This window comes from Phyllobates terribilis, unplaced genomic scaffold, assembly GCF_046119375.1.
Source record: "Phyllobates terribilis strain yellow unplaced genomic scaffold, ASM4611937v1 Scaffold_1__5_contigs__length_1240528914, whole genome shotgun sequence".
Classification (NCBI taxonomy): domain Eukaryota; kingdom Metazoa; phylum Chordata; class Amphibia; order Anura; family Dendrobatidae; genus Phyllobates; species Phyllobates terribilis.
Window position 1 is genome coordinate 579,606,277 of NW_027362761.1, and position 21,317 is coordinate 579,627,593.

The 21,317-nt window shown below is 44.0% G+C and overlaps 1 protein-coding gene across 2 annotated transcripts in view; it reads right to left on the reverse strand.

The window, feature by feature from the left end:
• Positions 1-21,317, reverse strand: part of NPR3 (natriuretic peptide receptor 3) — a 105,276-nt gene that overhangs the window by 52,875 nt on the left and 31,084 nt on the right. For both annotated transcript variants that reach the window (XM_073681451.1, XM_073681443.1), the window contains exon 3: positions 17,437-17,603. In XM_073681451.1, the coding sequence (XP_073537552.1) occupies positions 17,437-17,603 (167 nt within the window). The remainder of the gene's footprint in view (positions 1-17,436; positions 17,604-21,317) is intronic.

The window sequence follows — 21,317 nt, forward strand, 5'->3', positions numbered from 1 at the left end:
ACCATGGTGCGGTATTCTCTCGCCCGCTTGTGGTCGGCTTTTGTACTTTCCAACACAATTAGTGCAGCACTCTAACTAATGAAAGGGCCTATTCATGGGGACAAATTATTCTCTGGCCGAGTGGAAAAATACCCTCAATTCTGTAGCAAATGAAGCGAGTACAAAAGCCGCCACTTATTCATCCTGCCTTGGTGATCTGAGGCTGCTAATACCGTAATGGCGTCTACGTAGGTCACCGTGACTAGACTGATTGGCCGTACTTCAGTGGGAGTCATAGAAAACCTGCAACTTTATCAAAGAAATGAGTCAAATCCAGGGGTAAACTGACCGCTCAGGCAGAGATCAGGGGTCCGCAAGTCAGATGCAGGGTATTCCCATGGATGATGTATGTGGGACCCACGCCAACAGATATACAACTTTTTCAATGATCGATCATTTGTGGGCAAACCGTGCAGCACAGCCCCTGTAATACCGCGCTACGTAGTGGCCCACGCTACTGCCTTAGTGCTCTAAAGTGGTAACATTGGCGTTTGCTACATCTGTATCTGAAGTATTGGGGTCCGGCAGAGAATGGATGGCTGCAATGGTGACCGTGCATGTGCGCAGCTCTCTCCACTTACTCTTATACGAGTCATGGCTCTTCCATAGTGGAAGGAAAATGGAAGCCCCAAATGTTGTCTTTGCCCCTGACCTGAAGGTTCACTATTAGGGATGAGCGGACCCGTGGAAGTTGGGGTTTTGGTAACTGACCTGAACATTATTTCTAAGTTCGGTTTGGGTACCCAAACTTGACCCAGAACTCACTCTCTCTCCTCCCAGACTTTTCCCGAAACGCCGAACAGTGCAACGATCTTCCAGGAGAAGTCCATGTTAGGAGTTTAGCCCAAGACACTAACTGTCCGGTACAAATCCCGAACTTTTAAGTTTGGGTTCGCTCATCTCAATTCACAATCTTTGCTTTGCCCCCACTTCCATGTCATCCAAACAGAAAGATAGTGATGGGATCAACAAAGCATCTAAAGTGTGTGAAGGTCTCCAGACTCGTTATCCATTGGGGGACGATAATGGTTGGGTTATTTGAATTCGATTTCCCAATGCTTTTGTTCTGCAGGAGGTTTCCGGCTAAGGCATCTTCTCTCTCCCCATTGAAAACTCATTAACAATCGGCGAAGAATTCTATGTCTATGGGGATGTATGGACCCCGAATCTGCCATTCCAGTACTTCAAGCTTCTCCCAGCAATTGGGTTAGGCAAAAGTATCCTCCTTTCCACAGATATGTCCATGGGCCTGGAAAATGGGCAGGTGAAGACGCCTGGCTCCATAATGCCTTGTATCCCAAATATCATTGGGTATGTGATACAGAAGTTATGGAAACAAATACAAGGGTTTCCCATACAAGGGTCAAAATGGAGACATAGCAGGAGAAGACACAGGTTTGTGATAAGGATTATGTTTTTTGGGATAACCAAGTTTATGAAATGGATGATTGATGCCATCCCCGCAGAGTATTTGGAGCACTTTGCTGCAGATCTGTGGGACATCTCTTATTTATTCCTCGCTGATCGTTTTCCTTACAAATTGATTTCCGAATGTTAAACCGATTTCCATATTGTAGTGAATGCATGAAACTATGTCCCGTCCGGCCAAGTCTCTGTTTTGCAGACCGGCACCAAGGAATATAAGAAAAGTACAGTGTAACCAGGCGCTGCTTAATGTGCCGGGCATAATGAGAGCCGTCACGTGGAGAAGGAACTAATGGGAAGTTCAGTTTCCCATCGAGACTATTCATTAGTGCTGCTCAATGAGAAGCTGCTGCGGGCACCAGATTGGCATCAGTGACCCATTAAGTCCATATACATATACAGGCATCAGTGACCCATTAACACCATATACATGTACGGGCATCAGTGACCCATTAACTCCATATACATGTATGGGCATCAGTGACCCACTATGTATTGTTATGGCAGCTCGTCCACCACTTGTGAGTATTATCATAGACATTAATAAAGAGGATTATGTGGTTGCGGTTCCATGTGAGACCTGGTACTGTAAATGCCAATTTTGAGGGTCTGTGATAGATATTATTAAATGGTGCCCAGATACATAAAAGGGGTGGTCTGGTTTAGAAAACCCACCCTTTCACTACTCTATTAGCAAATTATAAATAATAGAGACCCCCAAAGTGGCGTTCAGCTACCAAGTCTCTGGAGGACCTGCCTGTGCAATACTTAATTTCCTCTGTGGAGGCGCTGTAATGATATAAAATACCTGACGCTAGATTCTTTCTTCAATCAAATATGATTCAGTAGTGAGATACTATAATCTGCTTATTGTCAAAGGTTGCAAAAATGGACTATCCCTTTTATTACTTGCCTCTCCTGGATCCAGGCGCTGTGTCCTCCTCCTGCCGCCGGCTCTTTCTGTTCTTTGACACATCAGGTTATGATAATAACTGACATCCTGCCTCCAGGCCATTTAGGCCAGCTCAGGTGGTGGGTCACCGCCTGAGTATTCAGGTTGGTGACACTCATGCCGCTACCATGGACAGCGTCTGATCTAGGACTTCACGACAAAGCCAGATCTCCTATACTGCTAGGCAGCTGTACATCACTAAACCCTTTGATAAACCCAACTCTGCTGTACTGAACTCCGTGATAAACCCAGCTCTGAAATACTATGACAAACCCATCTCAGCTATACTGGACTCTGTGACAAAATCAGCTCTGCTACGTCACTGAGTCAACTTTTCCATACTGCTGCCAGCTTTATACCGGACTCTGTGACAAACTTAGCTCTGATACCATTGAGTAAAATCGGCTGCCAGCTCTGCACTAGACTCTGTGACAAACTCAGCTCTGCTATCACTGCTTCAGCTCTGCTGTGCCACTACCAGTTTACCAGTTGTGAATCAGTCTGTGTGTCAAATTCAGGTCTGCAATACTATGACAAATCCATCTCAGCTATACTGGACTCTGTGACAAACTGAGCTCTGCTATATCACAGAGTAAATTTTGCCATACTGCTGCCAGCTCTACATTGGACTCTGTGACAAACTTAGGTCTGCTACCATTGAGTAAACTCTGCTGCCAGCTCTGCACTAGACTCTGTGACAATCTCAGCTCACCTATCACAGTGTCAGCTCTACAGGACCTCTGCCAGCTGTGAATCAGACTCTGTGACAAACTCAGCTCTGCTATATCATCTAAACTTAACTCTGCTTCATCGGATCCCATTATTCCCCTTTGCGCCTTCTGTTGCTGTTCCGCCACTATAGCTCCTGTTGTCCTGTCTGGATCTTCCTGCTGCACCAACATCTTTTTTCCGTGCTGCATAACAACTGCTCATCCGAACCAAAGACTTCGAGGATCCACAGCACCCAATGAGACATACTGTAACACCTTAAAGTCATTCTGCAAAGTATCATATTACTCAAATATACAAACCAGCTATACCCCTCTTTCCTTCTTAAAGGGGTTGTCCACTACTCAGACAACGCATTTAATGAAAGCAGGGGCAAAATGACAAGTTTTTTTCTTTGTGGACAAGTATCATCACCCTTTGGATTGCAATAAAAAGCAAAAAAGAATAAAAAATAAGAAAATCATAAAAAAGTTGTCTGCATATTTTTTTTTGCCTTTTAGTGTCCCTTTAAGAGCCTTCTCTCCACATTTACACAGAAGCCAATGAATAAGAAAGCAGTGACTGGAAGTGCATCACACTCACCACTAAACCTAAGGCAAACTGGCTGTATGTCCTGTGGTTTGCTTTGCTAACCTCACATAATAATGGTTCATGCTACTTTTACGCTTCGCCTAATTACTTTGTTTCATTCGTTTTTCGTCCTGGGGCTGTCATGCTGCGTACACAAAACGGCGCATCCACCTCTCGCAAGAATAAACCTTTTTTTTTTTCCTTCCTTGTCAGAAATTCCGAAAGATGAAGGCGTTATTATGCTTTTCATTTCGTCTGGTTTTTGTGGTTTCTCTGGCGATCCCTGGTGGCCGTTTTAATTCATTCCCGGTATCCTGCATTTCAGGCATGCCATCCGAGGAATGGAGCTCACTGGGATGACACAGAGCGGGATTTAATGGAGTTGGACGTGCAGAATGAAAACACGTTAAATAAACTTTGGTCTATGGGGTGGGTCTGTTTAAGTGAGAAGCAATGAAGCTGTAAACGAATCGGATTAATGCCGAGGACCTGAAGTGAGGTAAGAGCTCGGCGCTAAAAACGAGCAACCAAATAACGAGTAGTGACGGCCAAAGAAACAAAAAGTAACAAACCGGAAGAAAAGTGCATCACAAGTCAGGAGAACAGCTGCTGATATCATCCACACACTGTGCGCTATATCCACAAGAGCATTAATACGCATCCTAAACACTGAATTCAGGTTTTTCATGCAGCCCCATTGACCCCCAGTGTATAACATCCGGCCCCATTGCCCCCCAGTGTATAACATCTGACCCAATTGCCCCCCATTGTATAACATCCGGCCCCATTGTTCTCCACTGTATAACATCCGGCCTCATTACCCCCCGGTGTATAACATCCAGCCCCAGTGTATAACATCTGACCCAATTGCCCCCTACACTGTGTTCCAAATTATTATGCAAATAATATTTTCTCAGATTTTCCCAAGTTACCTATATGAATTGCAGTCATTGTAATTTTCCAGTCAAATAACTATTAGAGTACAATTGAAAGGTTTTTGGACAAACTGCCTATGATAACAGGATATTTTTTAAAAAATAAAAAACTCAAACTGCACTCAAAATGCATGTTCCAAATTATTATGCACAGCAGAGTTTTCAACCTTTTCATTTTAATAAAGAACAAAAAAATGGTCATTTTTGAAATTATAAGCATTAGCAGGTTATTACACACTGAAATCAAACCGTTTTCAACTCAAAACTTTATTCTAGGTGATGTTACATTTGCACATAGGACCGCTTGTTCGAAAGGAGCTTCTGAACTCTCTCGTCCATTGAATTTGTCAGGTTTTGGATGGTTTCTGCTTCAATTGTTTTGCATGAGGACAGAATACCCTCCCAGAGCTGTTGCTTAGATGTGAACTGCCTCCCCCCATCATAGACACTCCTTTTGATGATGCTCCAGAGGTTCTCAATGGGGTTGAGGTCAGGGGAGCATGGGTGCCACACCATAAGTTTGTCCCCTTTTATGCCCATAGCAGCCAGAGATGCAGATGTGTTATGTGCAGCATGAGACGGGGCATTATCATGCATAAAAATGATCTTGCTGCGGAATGCACGGTTCTTCTTCTTGAACCATGGAAGGAAGTGCTGTTTGAGAAACTCAACATACATTATGGAGTTCATCTTTACCCCTTCAGGGATCCTAAAAGGGCTGACAATCTCTCTCCCCATGATTCCAGCCCAAAACATTACTCCACCTCCTCCTTGTTAGCGCCGTAGCCGTGTTTGCATGGGGTGTCCATCAACCAGCCATCCTCCACTCCATCCATCTGGACCATCGAGAGCATTTCATGCATGATAATGCCCCGTCTCATGCTGCACATAACACATCTGCATCTCTGGCTGCTGTGGGCATAAAAGGGGACAAACTTATGGTGTGGCACCCATGCTCCCCTGACCTCAACCCCATTGAGAACCTCTGGAGCATCATCAAAAGGAGTGTCTATGATGGTGGGAGGCAGTTCACATCTAAGCAACAGCTCTGGGAGGGTATTCTGTCCTCATGCAAAACAATTGAAGCAGAAACCATCCAAAACCTGACAAATTCAATGGACGAGAGAGTTCAGAAGCTCCTTTCGAACAAGCGGTCCTATGTGCAAATGTCACATCACCTAGAATAAAGTTTTGAGTTGAAAACGGTTTGATTTCAGTTTGTAATAACCTGCTAATGCTTATAATTTCAAAAATGACCATTTTTTGTTCTTTATTAAAATGAAAAGGTTGAAAACTCTGCTGTGCATAATAATTTGGAACATGCATTTTGAGTGCAGTTTGAGTTTTTTATTTTTTAAAAAATATCCTGTTATCATAGGCAGTTTGTCCAAAAACCTTTCAATTGTACTCTAATAGTTATTTGACTGGAAAATTACAATGACTGCAATTCATATAGGTAATTTGGGAAAATCTGAGAAAATATTATTTGCATAATAATTTGGAACACAGTGTAGAGTATAACACCTGGGCCCCATTGCCCCTGGGATATAACATCCAGCCCCATTGCCCCCCAGTGTTTAATATTCAGCCCTGTTCTAACCCAGTGTATAATATCCAGCCCCTCAACGGTGTAACAAGTCCGTTTATGACATTTCTTCCTCCTGAATCTTCCCTCATCACCTGTGAGTGATATTACTGAGAAATGGGAGGAACCGCAGCAACTCAGCCACGAAGTGGAGACCCCGTAACGTTACACAGCGGGGGGCCAAGTGCTTAGGAGCAGAGGGCAGAAAAGTCACCACCGCTCTGCTGATCCTATAACTGCAGAGTCCAGACCTCCTCTGGTATAACATCAGCACAAACAATGTGCCCCTACCGGGAGCTTCATGGTCGAGCAGCTGCCTGCAGTCGTACATCACCAAGCACAATGCCGAGCGTCGGATGGAGTGGTGTAAAGCCGCCACCACTGGACTCTGGAGGAGACGTGTTCTGTGCAGTGATGGATCACACTTCTCTATCTGCGTCTGATGGAGGAGTCTGGATTTATTGATTACAGGAAGATGTTAACCCCTGACTGCATTGTGCCCGCTGTACAGATGGTGGAGGAGGATATTGCTATCGGCTGTTATCAGGGGTTGGCATTGGGCCCTTAGTTCCAGTGAAGGGAAATCTTAATCTTCAACACAAGACATTGTGGACAATTGTAGCCTCCAGCTTTGTGGGAACAGTTTGGGGTTCTCCCTTTTCTGTTCCCCATGACTGTGCCCAGTGCACAAGGTCTATACAGACATGGAGGGAAGAACATGGGCGGCCGCACAGAACCCGGACCTCAGCCCCATCCAACTCCTATAATGGAGATTGTGAGCCCGGCCTGGTCCCATCATCAGAGTCTGACCCCACAAATGCTGCTGTGGATGAAGGGGCAAAAATCCCCACAGATACCGCCAAAATCTTGTAGGAGCAGAGGGGCCACTCCATATTCATTTCTATGGATGTAGAATGGGAGGTCAAAAAGTCATGTGTTTGGATCCCAACAGTTTTCTCTATATAGTGCACGTATATACACAGTAGGCTTGGATATATAGGACCATATATACAACATATTGTCGGGGGAAAATTTCCCAACAAAAAGAAGTTGTCCAAAATGGAGAGCCCCTTTAAACCTTGCATTGCTCCATGTCTTTGTATTCTTACATTAATGGAGGTACCAGGAGGTAGAGTGTCCATATTTTGCAAATTGCATAGGGTTAATTAGGGACAATTTGGGCCTTGGTAACTACAAATATCCAGGACAGGGAACGATTCCATTCCAGAATACTGATCAAGAAACGAAAACAGCATTTAAGGAATTCTCGTCATACCAGGAACAGAGGTGGCATTAACGAGTCCGAAACCCGAGTTCAATCTGTGCTGAAGAAAATCTCTATGAAGGAAGTGTTGGGAATTATTTTATAGAAAGCGTCTGAATATAGAGTTTACGGGTGAAACACTGGGAGATTTAGCACGCTATCTGGAATTATTTTCACATAAAGGAATGTTGTTTGGAGGCCAAAGCTCAACGTTGTGCTTCTTGTGCCGCCTGATGCAACATCTCAGGGCTCGGAGTACGCCTCCAATGTTCGCTGTATTCCTAGGAGAAAAGGACTTTTGAGGACAACTACATGTGGAATCTGCTGGAACGTCCTATTAAATATCGTGCATGAGGATCAGCATGGAGGTAGCAGAGCCGAAATGCTCGCTGCACGATGAAAGGGAAGTCTATACACGCAGTCCTATGTAAAATCGTAATATAATGTGACGTTGTGACAAATGATGCCACAATATGTATATGCAAACGTAAATATGTATCAAACCTTGACCTGAACAAGAGTTTAGTGCAATAGACTAACCCGATGCAGACATAATTATATTAAAGGGGTGGTCTCTTCTTATTAAATAGGGAAAAATTGCAAAATGCTTCTAAACTCTGAGTGTTCAACTTTTTCCAGCAGTCCCATGTAACTCATGCGGAGGCTCAGCCATTGGTTCTTTCTAATGGGACATTTCAGAGCTCAGTTCTCGGGAACTGTGGTGGTCCCAGGTGTCCAACCCCCAGGGATCAGGCGAACAGGTGAATAATTGCCCAGTTTGGAATAACCCTTTAAGGAGTCACCATAAAGCTAATTCCTGGACTCGGACCTGAATTCCAAGTGTCGGGGCATCAAGAATCTTTAATAGATGATCTGGTGCCTCTTATTCTATGCTATACATGTCAAACTCTGGCCCTTGGGCCAAATCTGACCCGCCGGGTGATTATATTAGGCCCACGGCACCAGAACCATCACCCCCCTGTGGGGCCATTATTCTGTGTGGAGGACTATGTAGGGCCATTATTCTGTATGGAGCAATATGTGAGGCCCATTATTCTGTAAGGAGGACTATGTGAGGCCCATTATTCTGTAAGGAGGACTGTGTGCAGTCCATTATTTTGTATAGAGAACTATGTGAGGCCCATTATTCTGTATGGAGCACTTTATAAGGCCCATTGTACTGTATGGAGAAATATATGAGCCCCATTGTACTGTATGGAGGACTATGTGAGGCCCATTGTACTGTATGGAGGACTTTATAAGGCCCATTATTCTGTATGGAGGACTATATGAGGCCCATTGTACTGTATGGAGGACTATGTGGGGCCATTATTCTGTATGGAGGACTATATGAGGCCCATTATACTGTATGGAGGACTATGCGGGGCCCATTATTCTGTACAGAGGGCTATGTGGGGCCCATTATTCTGTACAGAGGACTATTTGGGCCCATTATTCTGTATGGAGGACTATGTGGGGCCCATTATACTGTATGGAGGACTATGTGGGGCCCATTATTCTGTATGGGAGGACTATGTGGGGCCATAATTCTGTATGGAGGACTATGTGGGGCCCATCGTTCTGTATGGAGAACTATGTGGGGCCCATTATACTGTATGGAGGACTATGTGGGGCCCATTATTCTGTATGGAGAACTAAGTGGGGCCCATTATACTGTATGGAGGACTATGTGGGGCCCATTATACTGTATGGAGGACTATGTGGGGCCCATTGTTCTGTATGGAGGACTATGTGGGGCCCATTGTTCTGTATGGAGAACTATGTGGGGCCCATTATACTGTATGGAGGACTAAGTGGGGCCCATTATTCTGTATGGAGAACTAAGTGGGGCCCATTATTCTGTATGGAGAACTAAGTGGGGCCCATTATACTGTATGGAGGACTATGTGGGGCCCATTTTACTGTATGGCGGACTATGTGGGGCCCATTGTTCTGTATGGAGAACTATGTGGGGCCCATTATACTGTATGGAGGAGTATGTGGGGCCCATTATTCTGTATGGAGAACTAAGTGGGGCCCATTATACTGTATGGAGGACTATGTGGGGCCCATTATACTGTATGGAGGACTATGCGGGGCCCATTATTCTGTATGGAGGGCTATGTGGGGCCCATTATTCTGTACAGAGGACTATTTGGGCCCATTATTCTGTATGGATGACTATGTGGGGCCCATTATACTGTATGGAGGACTATGTGGGGCCCATTATTCTGTATGGGAGGACTATGTGGGGCCATAATTCTGTATGGAGGACTATGTGGGGCCCATTGTTCTGTATGGAGAACTATGTGGGGCCCATTATACTGTATGGAGGACTATGTGGGGCCCATTATTCTGTATGGAGAACTAAGTGGGGCCCATTATACTGTATGGAGGACTATGTGGGGCCCATTATTCTGTATGGAGAACTAAGTGGGGCCCATTATTCTGTAAGGAGAACTAAGTGGGGCCCATTATACTGTATGGAGGACTATGTGGGGCCCATTATACTGTATGGAGGACTATGTGGGGCCCATTATTCTGTATGGAGAACTATGTGTGGCCCATTATACTGTATGGAGAACTATGTGGGGCCCATTATTCTGTATGGAGAACTAAGTGGGGCCCATTATACTGTATGGAGGACTATGTGGGGCCCATTATACTGTATGGAGGACTATGTGGGGCCCATTGTTCTGTATGGAGGACTATGTGGGGCCCATTGTTCTGTATGGAGAACTATGTGGGGCCCATTATACTGTATGGAGGACTATGTGGGGCCCATTATTCTGTATGGAGAACTAAGTGGGGCCCATTATTCTGTATGGAGAACTAAGTGGGGCCCATTATACTGTATGGAGGACTATGTGGGGCCCATTTTACTGTATGGCGGACTATGTGGGGCCCATTGTTCTGTATGGAGAACTATGTGGGGCCCATTATACTGTATGGAGGAGTATGTGGGGCCCATTATTCTGTATGGAGAACTAAGTGGGGCCCATTATACTGTATGGAGGACTATGTGGGGCCCATTATACTGTATGGAGGGCTATGTGGGGCCCATTATTCTGTACAGAGGACTATTTGGGCCCATTATTCTGTATGGAGGACTATGTGGGGCCCATTATACTGTATGGAGGACTATGTGGGGCCCATTATTCTGTATGGGAGGACTATGTGGGGCCATAATTCTGTATGGAGGACTATGTGGGGCCCATTGTTCTGTATGGAGAACTATGTGGGGCCCATTATACTGTATGGAGGACTATGTGGGGCCCATTATTCTGTATGGAGAACTAAGTGGGGCCCATTATACTGTATGGAGGACTATGTGGGGCCCATTATTCTGTATGGAGAACTAAGTGGGGCCCATTATTTTGTAAGGAGAACTAAGTGGGGCCCATTATACTGTATGGAGGACTATGTGGGGCCCATTATACTGTATGGAGGACTATGTGGGGCCCATTATTCTGTATGGAGAACTATGTGTGGCCCATTATACTGTATGGAGAACTATGTGGGGCCCATTATACTCTATGGAGGACTATGTGGGGCCATTATTCTGTATGGTGGACTATGTGAGGCCCATTATTCTGTATGGAGGACTATGTGGGGCCCATTATTCTGTATGGAGGACTATGTGGGGCCCATTATACTGTATACTGGTTGGCCTGCCACTTTGTCCAAGTTTTTCATTTTGGCCCTCTGTGTGTTTGACTTTGACATCCCTGTTCTATGCCCACTAGCTTTATCACATGCCTTTCTGGGTTTCTCTCCCCCGTATTTTCTTTGGCGGTTCCACTTTTAGCATACAATGGCTGGACGAGCCTCTCGGAGTCTGGATTGTATAACGTAAAGCATTTCTGACAAATCACATGCATGCAAACCTCAATTGAAAGGGACAATAATCTGTTTTTTATTTTCCTTTCATGTTTCGCTGCACTTTCATCTGATCACATAGGACAATGTCAGAAGCATTTCATACTAAGTGACCGCAGAGCTGCAAACACAAGGGGAGAACAAATAGCGCCTGCATTGCCAGGCAGTACAATGCCGCTTCTCGCTGCGGAGACGTAACTTGGTTTTCCTTCACCTTGGGAAACATTTCAGTTCTCAGACTTGGTCCTGTATCTAAATACTCTGGACGAGGCACAATGGCTTGCAGCCACCCTCCGACACCCAGTATATGCCATGATAGCCCACAAGTCATGCAATTGAGTCTATGAGCCATACTCAGGGCAGTCATCTTCTCTGGCAAATTACTGAAATACTAATGGTGTATGAGTGTATGACCACACGGGATCAGATCTGTCATCATGGAGGCATAATAAAAGCACAACAAGTAAATATAGGGGTCCTACAGCAAAAGCTGGAATAGGACCCCACGTGCCATGGCCTTAAGATTGGTCTCCAAAATACATAGGGATAATGCACACAGTGATGTCACAGTAAAGGAATAATATACACAGTGATGTCACAGTACAGGGATAATGCACACAGTGATGTCACAGTACAGGGACAATACACACAGTGATGTCACAGTAAAGGAATAATATACACTGTGATGTCACAGTACAGGGATAATACACACAGTGATGTCACAGTACAGGGATAATACACACAGTGATGTCACAGTACAGGGATAATACACACAGTGATGTCACAGTACAGAGATAATACACACAGTGATGTCACAGTACAGAGATAATACACACAGTGATGTCACAGTACAAGGATAATATACACAGTGATGTCACAGTACAAGGATAATACACACAGTGATGTCACAGTATAGGGATAATATACACAGTGATATCACAGTACAGGGATAATATACAGAGTGATGTCACTGTATAGAGATAATACACACAGTGATGTCACAGTACAGGGATAATATACAGAGTGATGTCACTGTATAGAGATAATACGCTCCATGATGTCACAGCTCAGGAATGCCACACAAAAAGGCACAGGGAAAAAAAATGATGTCACATGCAGGTATTATGCACATAAGATGCTCAATACAGGAATAATATAGTGATGTCTCAGCAAAGGAATAATGTAATCAGTAATGTCACAGAGACGATAATACAAGCTGCAGGAGTAACCATGGGGTAAAACTTGGGACCATTTCTATTTTTCCATGCCAACCTACATATAATATATCATTAACTGCACCATATTTCCAAGTTGTAATGGCCTCCCTGAGCCGTTGGGCTGCTGTGTCTGCTATGCTGGGAGTCACACCCCCGACAGACATGTTCACAAGCTTTATCTTTGCAGATAAGGGGTTTATTCCATCCACAAGTTTCATGTAACTGAGAAGCCATACGGTATATACTGACATACTGGGTATATACTGGGCACAATCATACACAAAGCCCAAGTAGTTTCACATGTTGCCGGTAGTTTGGCTTAAGCCTTGGTGCAGGGATAAAACACTACATTATAGCCACTGTCCGTGGTGCTGACATTAAATAGAAGATATCAGAATATTACATATGGGTCTGTAGTGTACTGTGATATACAGAGTTTATATATATATGCATTAGTATAGCTGGCATAATCTGTCTGCATGGAATTCATACACTTCTGGCATAAAGAAATGGGACTGGAACAGTTGCCAAACCCTACAAACTAAACTTTCTCTAGATTAAGGCCATCAGTTACAGTCCAGTATGGGACAGGTTATGGTCTACATACAATTGCTGGTCCTCTTGCCAACAGCGACATTTGGAAGATACAAGACTAACTCAGATTACAGATTGTGTCTTGTCAGGAAGTCTGGACCTAGCCACCATCTACAATGTGTCCTAAAGGATATTCAAGTTCTGGATCTGCCCAATCGCCAGTGTCTTCGAAAAGATGCGATCTCTACCACTACTACCCAATAACCAATCCCCTCAAGGAGAACCATATTCATTGAATATTCTCCTCCTCAGCTTCTGCTCACTAACCAGTCTCGGTCAGGAGATTCAACCTCTGCCTCTGCCCAATGACCAATCTCCTCCAAGAGAACCATGCTCATTGACCAGTTTTCCTCCTCTACCTCTGCTCATTAAACAGTCTCCGTCAGGAAATCCAAGCTCTGCCTTTGCCTAATGAGCAGTCTCCTCCAGGAGAACTAAGCTCACTGACCAGTCTCCTCCAGGAGATCTTAGATACTTTGTCTCTGCTCACTGACCAGTCTCATCCAGGAGATCCAAGCTCTGCCTCTACCCAATGACCAGTCTCCAGAAGATCCAAGCTCATGCCTCTACCCAATGACAAGTCTCCTCAAGGATGATCCAAGCTCTGCCTTTATTCAATGGCCAGTCTTCTCCAGGAGATCAAATTTCTGCCTCTGTCCAATGATTAATGGAGATACAACCTCTGTCTCAAACCAATGAAAAGTCTATTCCAGGAGATTAAAGTTCTGCCTCTGCCCAATAAACAGACTCCTCAAGGAGATCCAAACTATGCTCCTGACCAATGAACAGTGTCCTCTAGATTTACCCTCTGCCTCTACCCAATGATCAGTCTCCTCCAGGAGATCCCAATCCTGTGTCTACCCAATCACCAGGGTCCTCCAGGAAATAAAACCTATGGCCCTGCCCAATGACCATTCTCCACAAGGCGATCCGAGCTCTGCCTCTTCCCAATATCCAGTCTTTATGAAGCGGTGTAAAAAAAAATTCTTAAACTTTCAAAATAAGATCATCGCTAAATGGGTTATCCAGAATTAGAATATTGGATGATCTTTTCACATGATAGACCATCAATATTTGATTGTTGACATTCATATCTCAGAGAATCCTATCTTATTACCGTAAAAAAAGTGTGGTGCCTCTATCATCCTGAACTGTGCTGATGGCCCATCCTAAGGATAAGTCCCAAAACATCCTGTTACAATTTGTCAGGGATCATCACACACAGAGGAACGACACCGAGGAGTTCATGCGATATCTCACCGAGCCGTCACGCTGTCAGTATTTCGTCCGGAATTGCGAGCACGAGATCCAGACTACTCGCTACGTGGATATCGGCAAGCGACCAGTGAGAGTATGACGTCACACCTCTGGGTTCCAAAGCCTGGAATCCGTGTTTACGCCCTACCATCTACCTATCCATCTACCCTGATTATACCACAATGTCCTTTTTCACACCCCCCTTGTTCTGTCTGTTTGCGGCTGTCATATTTTCGCAAAATTTCTTAAACAATCTTTTCTATACTTCATATTTCCAGTAATCGAGGAGTTTTGAAAGAAGCCTGTGCACGACTATATGGACTCAATAGGCAACCCCAACAGGCCTCGGTATTACATGATTCTAATGAGATTTTTTGCTATTTTTGCAGTGGATTTAGGCAGTAAACAGCTTCAAAAGTTTACAAATCGAGCCAAATTGGAGCCAGATTTACAAATAAAAGGAGCAGGAAATTATAATTAACTTTTTATTACATTCTCGTGCTTATGAATGATGTGATGGTCATGTTTACATGGACACGATGGTCGAGATAAGCAAAGGATTGTCCAGGATACACAGAGAGTCAACAGAAAAGCCACTATGGACCTCCCAGTGTTCTCCAGGTGATGGTCAGCAGTGTTGTCATAGTCCTTCTACTACATAAAATGGCCCTTTTTAGGCTGTTTGGGAAGAAGTCGTCAGATATTTATGAGTTTTGAGGGGAATATAAATAGGTCTCTTACCCCTGCTGCTTACTTTCTGATGAGAAATGCAAATTGTGCCTAATAAACTCTGTGCAAAGTCAAACCACTTACATTTTTTATGGTTTTTCGATGGAGCAAATATTTTTCTTTCAAACTAGATTACACTGGACTCGGGCCCATGTTTGTCTTTCAATACAACGATTTGCAGAGCTAGATAGCATTCTTTCCATAGTAAAGTCAGGGACAAATTGTCTATTTTGAGGCCCTGCAATGGAGCGTGATAGGCCACGTTATCAGCAGGCGCAGGCGGCTCGCAGGATTTCCATGAACATCTTTTATCTGAATGTTTTTTCATTTTCAAGAAGAAGAAAAAAGTCAGAGTTAAGAAGGAAAAAAGTTACTAATCACAAACTAATGTCTTTTAAGGAACCAGATGTCACAGTGGTTGGATAGACAAGATCGAAAACCTCAACCTTCTTTTGATGGACATTTTCCCAAAACGTATAATTTACAAAAATTGTTTCTGTCCCTGAAGTTTTTGAACCGTGTGCGGCATTAATGGTAATGGCCACCCGGTGAGGGTAACTGCCAGGGGTGCGCCAACAACCATTCTAACATGGCAGGGCTATTTACACACAGAGTTAGGGTAACGTACTGACCTTTACCCAGGGGGAAGAAAGGAAAACCTAGGAAAGCCTCAGTGATGACCCCTGTGGGTAATGTAAGGGTGGCAGTGTTAGGTCCATTGATTCCCTATGGCTCTATATTACATGCTATATGTTACCTCTGTACTGCACCATAATATGGATTACTGAATAGATTAGGTAGGCTAGAATATGTCAGGTACCACCTCCATTATAAGGCCTGGAAGTGAATAACACAGGGTCCACCATTCTCAATAGTTGTCACAGCTCACCTCCTCCTCCTCCTGTACAATGACTGATAACACGTCTATATACAGTAGATAACAAAGGATCCACCATTCACAATAGGTGATATCACAGCTCACTTCCTCCTCCTGTACAATGACTGATAACACCTCTATATACAGTAGATAACACAGGATCCACCATTCACAATAGGTGATGTCACAGCTCACCTCCTCCCACCCTGCACAATGACCTCTGTACGGGTCACATAGCATGTTCACAATATTCTCCCATAGAAGTCTATGGTGTCATCTCCAGCTCACAGGTTCTTATGTGCCATGTGACTGCTGTAAAACATATCTGGAAATAGCTACTGCCACGGCAGCTTGGAAGCCAAGGCAAAATAGCTGGCACCGTAACCATGTACAAAAAAGTAGAACAAGAAGTAAAAAGTAAATAATCAGAAATTTCAGGAAAAACAAGTTGGGAAAAAAATAATGTTTCATTTAAAAATAAAATCTAAATGATACGTTCCTTTTAATGAGACGACTCCTTGTCAACGTAGATCAATAAAATAAAAAATAAATAAAAACATACTCATCTCCCAGACCAACGCTGCTTTTCCACCGTGTTCCCCAACAATCTCACGACATTGTTACGTGTGACGAAACTGTGGGGGGCTGCAGCCCATCAGCAGCGCTTACAAGACAAAACAATATCATGAGATCTGAGATCACCAAGGAGCAGAAGAGTAACGCTGGTCCAGGTGTCGAGTATAGTTTTGGTTTTTTTTTTTGTTGAACACAGTATGGACATTCAAAAGGAGTGGACAAGCCCTTTAAGTTGTGAAAAAAATCTGCACAAAGTTTGAAAATTCTTTTAAAAACTACAGATGCAGCAGAGCTGAGTTTGTCATTGTGATTCCGTGCTTTTGGCATAGCAGAAACTGAAACAAAGGAGTTTCTTAATTTTACGCATATGAGACTCAAAGGAGGTGTCCAAGATCCCCATCTTTGTATGTACAAAACTTTTTTGACATCTTGGACAACCCCTTTAAAGGGAAACTGTCAGCAGGTTTTTGCTTTGCAATCTGATAGCGGCAGGATTCCCAAAAAAAGCACAAATTACGATTATTTGCTACAATGTATCAGAGCATTGAAAGTGTATCAGTACGAGCAGGAGCACCAAATGACAGACCCAGCTCTGCTTCATCTCAAAATTGTAAGCCCTTATTTTATGGAACACAATTTTTTAGTTTTTATTATATGTATATTTTTTAAAATAAAATAATAAAAAATAAATCAATCTAAGTTTTGAGCGGCTCTTGTGGCCGGCAAGAGACGAGCCGAGCGTTTTGCCACCTTTGATTAAATTATGAGGTTGTTTACAGACAGCTGAAGCCGGCCATCAACTACTTACGTAATCGTCTTCGGTCAGTCCCAGCTTTTGAACAGAACTTTTCACCTCCATGGAAAACTTCTCAAACTCGGGTTTTACTGTCCTGAGTAGGGTAACTGTTTGCAGGGATGAGTACGCTTGCTTTGCCTCAACGTCGTGCTTGTCTCCTCGCCTCCACGAGCCATCTCCTGGGGGACACATAAAAATATTTACAATCTGGGCCGGTTTCTCCAGGCAGTAAATAGCGATGTTAGTAAATAACAGTATAGACTATTGTCTGCAAATGTTTCAAAGTTCCAGTCAAGTTGGAAAAAAAAAATGGCAGGAATGCACCCAGGGAGCACTTTATTTAGCCCTGTCCGCTCCTAAAAAGACAGGTCGTCTGTCAGGACCAGTGGAGTTTCCACCAGCATTATAAAGAACACAGGGCAGGATGGGGACGGCCATGTCTGGCTGAATATACAGTATCTCTATGCGATGCTTCCGGTATTAGATGTCCCCACATGCCCCAAGGTGACTGTGACCCATAATCCTTGGTTTAGTCATTGAAGAAGGACAAGTAAAGGTTTTTGCTCCCCAGGAAAACTTTTAGTGCATTGTTCCTCTCTTCTATTATTAGGTGTTACCATTCCTCCGGCCATGTCTTTGACACTTTTATAGCAGTTGAGACTAAACCAACCCATTTTTTGCCCCAGTGACCGGACCACCACCCATCGCTGTATCAATGTGGTAGGGGGTAGTAGACATCTCTGTCTACTTTTTGTTAGGACTTCCAATACTTCAATACACAGGGGTGTCGCTAGTACCAAAAATCCTGGACTTCTGGCTGGGAGCCCCAATTATCCGGAGAGCGACATGTTGAACAGTATTTGCATCAACATGACGCTGATTCTGTTCGATCCAAGAGTAGAACCACCATGTCCCTGTCCAGCACTCACTGTCTGTAAGCTGCAGGCTAGAGAAGAACTTTGGCCTTCGAGATGGCTACGTCCCGGCCCAATGATGTCATTGCATTGTGCCGCCTGTGCTGGCCTGCTCTTACTTGCAAAGGTAGAAGAGACCTCGGTGACTATAGATGTCAGCGGAGATTACATCACTATATACTTTATTCTTCGTGGGGCTCTTTGGGGTCATTAGCACTCAAGGGTTAGTTATTAATCAAATTAACTAAGGGACACTCAGGGGGCATTACTGTATTACTTGGAAAGGGCACTCTGTGGGCATTATTACTGGATAATACCACCTCGCCTCCCTAGACCATCAGGGATGTGGATAATACGACCTCATTTTCCTAGACCATCAGAGATAAGGATAATTCCATCTCACTCTCCTAGACCACCAAAGACAAGGATAATACCACCTCACTCTCCTAGACCACCAAGGATGTGGATAATACCACCTCACTTCTCTGGACCATCTGGGATGTGGATAATACCACCTCACTTCCCTAGACCACCAAGGAAAACAATAATACCACCTCACTAACCTAGACCACCAGGGCAAAGAATAATACCACCTCACTTCCCTAGACCACCAGGGACAAGAATAATACCACCTCACTCTCCTAGACCACCAGGGATGTGGATAATATCACCTCAATCTCCTAGACCACCAAGGATGTGGATAATACCACCTCACTTCCCTAGACCACCAGGGAAAAGGATAATACCACCTCACTTCCCTAGACCACCTTGGATGTGGATAATACCACCTCACTTCCCTAGACCACCAGGGAAAAGAATAATACCACCTCACTTCCCTAGCCCACCAAGGATGTGGATAATACCACCTCACTTCCCTAGACCACCTGGGATGTGGATAATACCACCTCACTTCCCTAGACCACCAGGGAAAAGGATAATACCACCTCACTTCCCTATACCACCAGGGATGTGGATAATACCACCTCACTTCCCCAGACCACCTGGGATGTGAATAATACCACCTCACTTCCCTAGACCACCAGGGACAAGGATAATACCACCTCACTTCCCTAGACCACCAGGGATGTTGATAATACCACCTCACTTCCCTAGACCACCTGGGATGTGAATAATACCACCTCACTTCCCCTGACCACCTGGGATGTGAATAATACCACCTCACTTCCCCAGACCACCTGGGATGTGAATAATACCACCTCACTTCCCTAGACCACCAGGGACAAGGATAATACCACCTCACTCTCCTAGACCACCAGGAATGTGGATAATACCACCTAACTTCCCTAGACCACCAGAGATGTGGATAATACCACCTCACTTCCCTAGACCACCAGGGGAAAGGATAATACCACCTCACTCTCTAGACCACCAGGAATGTTGATAATAACAATCCCTTACTTTATAATCAGTGGTCTCTGATTGGCTGCAGCCTTCACTATTCCTTTAGAGCAGAAGTCACGCGACAGCCGAGAGCCAAACCTCTTCCAAAAGATGCCCATGTGTAATAACCCTTTCATTTCTCTTGACCTCAGGGACATTGGACAATAATAGCTCTTGGAGTTTGCGCACATGGAGGGTTTTTATAGGTTGTGTTTGGAGTGGACAAAAACTGAAAACTCTTCAAAAACTTGGAGGTTCTGCTCAGTTTCTGCTCCAAAAACTTGGCAAAAAGACTGTGTGCCCATAGCATCTGGGCGCCTCTTTTACGGTAGTAGCTGCATTTTCTGATACAAGGACTTCAGCAGGACGTGATCACTAACGGTGCTGTGAACACTCAGGATCCTTCTCCCCAGTTATTATCAGCCGTACAATGTATCACTGACATATTTATTGCTGCATTAATAAATGAGCGCCATCTCTGGATCTCTGGATCGCTGCCTCCAAGGACTTGGGGGCGTTACAGAGTCGAGTCTACTGCTTTCATTTTGGGAGAATTCCCATTATTTGCTTTATTATTTAGCAGCGCTAACATCGCACACCCGGGAAGGCAGACTCGTCTCCGTGCTGCTTGTTTGTAATGTGCTGCTATTAGGCGACAAACACCAAGTCTGATCAGGTCATTGCCCTCTATGGGCATCAGACGCCAGGTTATCAGGGGATGCCCTCTCTTTTGGTTGGCACTGCTGGTTACTCTGCCTCCCTGCCAAACATAATCGGCAGGGTGATTTTGGTTTTCCCAAACTTATAATGCAGATTTTCAGACTACTTGTTATTGATATGATTTTAAGGAACATACAGCTTTTTTATTATTATTATTATTATTTTTTTTTTTTTTTTTTTTTTTTTATGATTATTATTATTTTATTTTTTATTCCATTTTATTTTAGAATAGTTTGGAGTTTTATTTTCTCAGCAATACCAAATATGTTTATCTTTTGGGGGTGTTATATAAAAAAAAATAGCACAAAAAATAAAAGAATTAAAAGAAAAACATACTCCCCTCTCCCACCATTAGCGCTCTGTGATCCTCTGAGCCTTTTCTTATGAATGTCCTCAGCAGTCATGTGCTGTACTACAGGCATCACCGCTCAGCGATCGGAAACATAAATCCAGTAGTACGGCACATGGCCACTGATTAGCTGCAGTGGTCACATAGCTGAGTGCTGTAGCCCCACAGAGAATGAATAGATGGCATTTTAGAACATAATTCTTGGGATCAGTTTTCAGTCACCCAACAATTAGCAAGTAATTAACTATCCTTGGATAAGGGATTCATGAAGGTAATAAAACTTTTACGATCAGGCATGGAAAAATCAAATACGTCCAATCTGTCACTGGGGTAATTAGGAAGCCCCCATACAAATTTTATAGCTGATCCTGAGTTCAGCCAAATTTATCTAATGTGAAAGGGGACAATTAGGGCAGAGCTGTGTGTAAGGAGACTGTATGGTTTCCTACCAAGGAGCTGTGGACACTCAGTGTGCCACCATACACCATATGGTGTCTGTACATATTGCA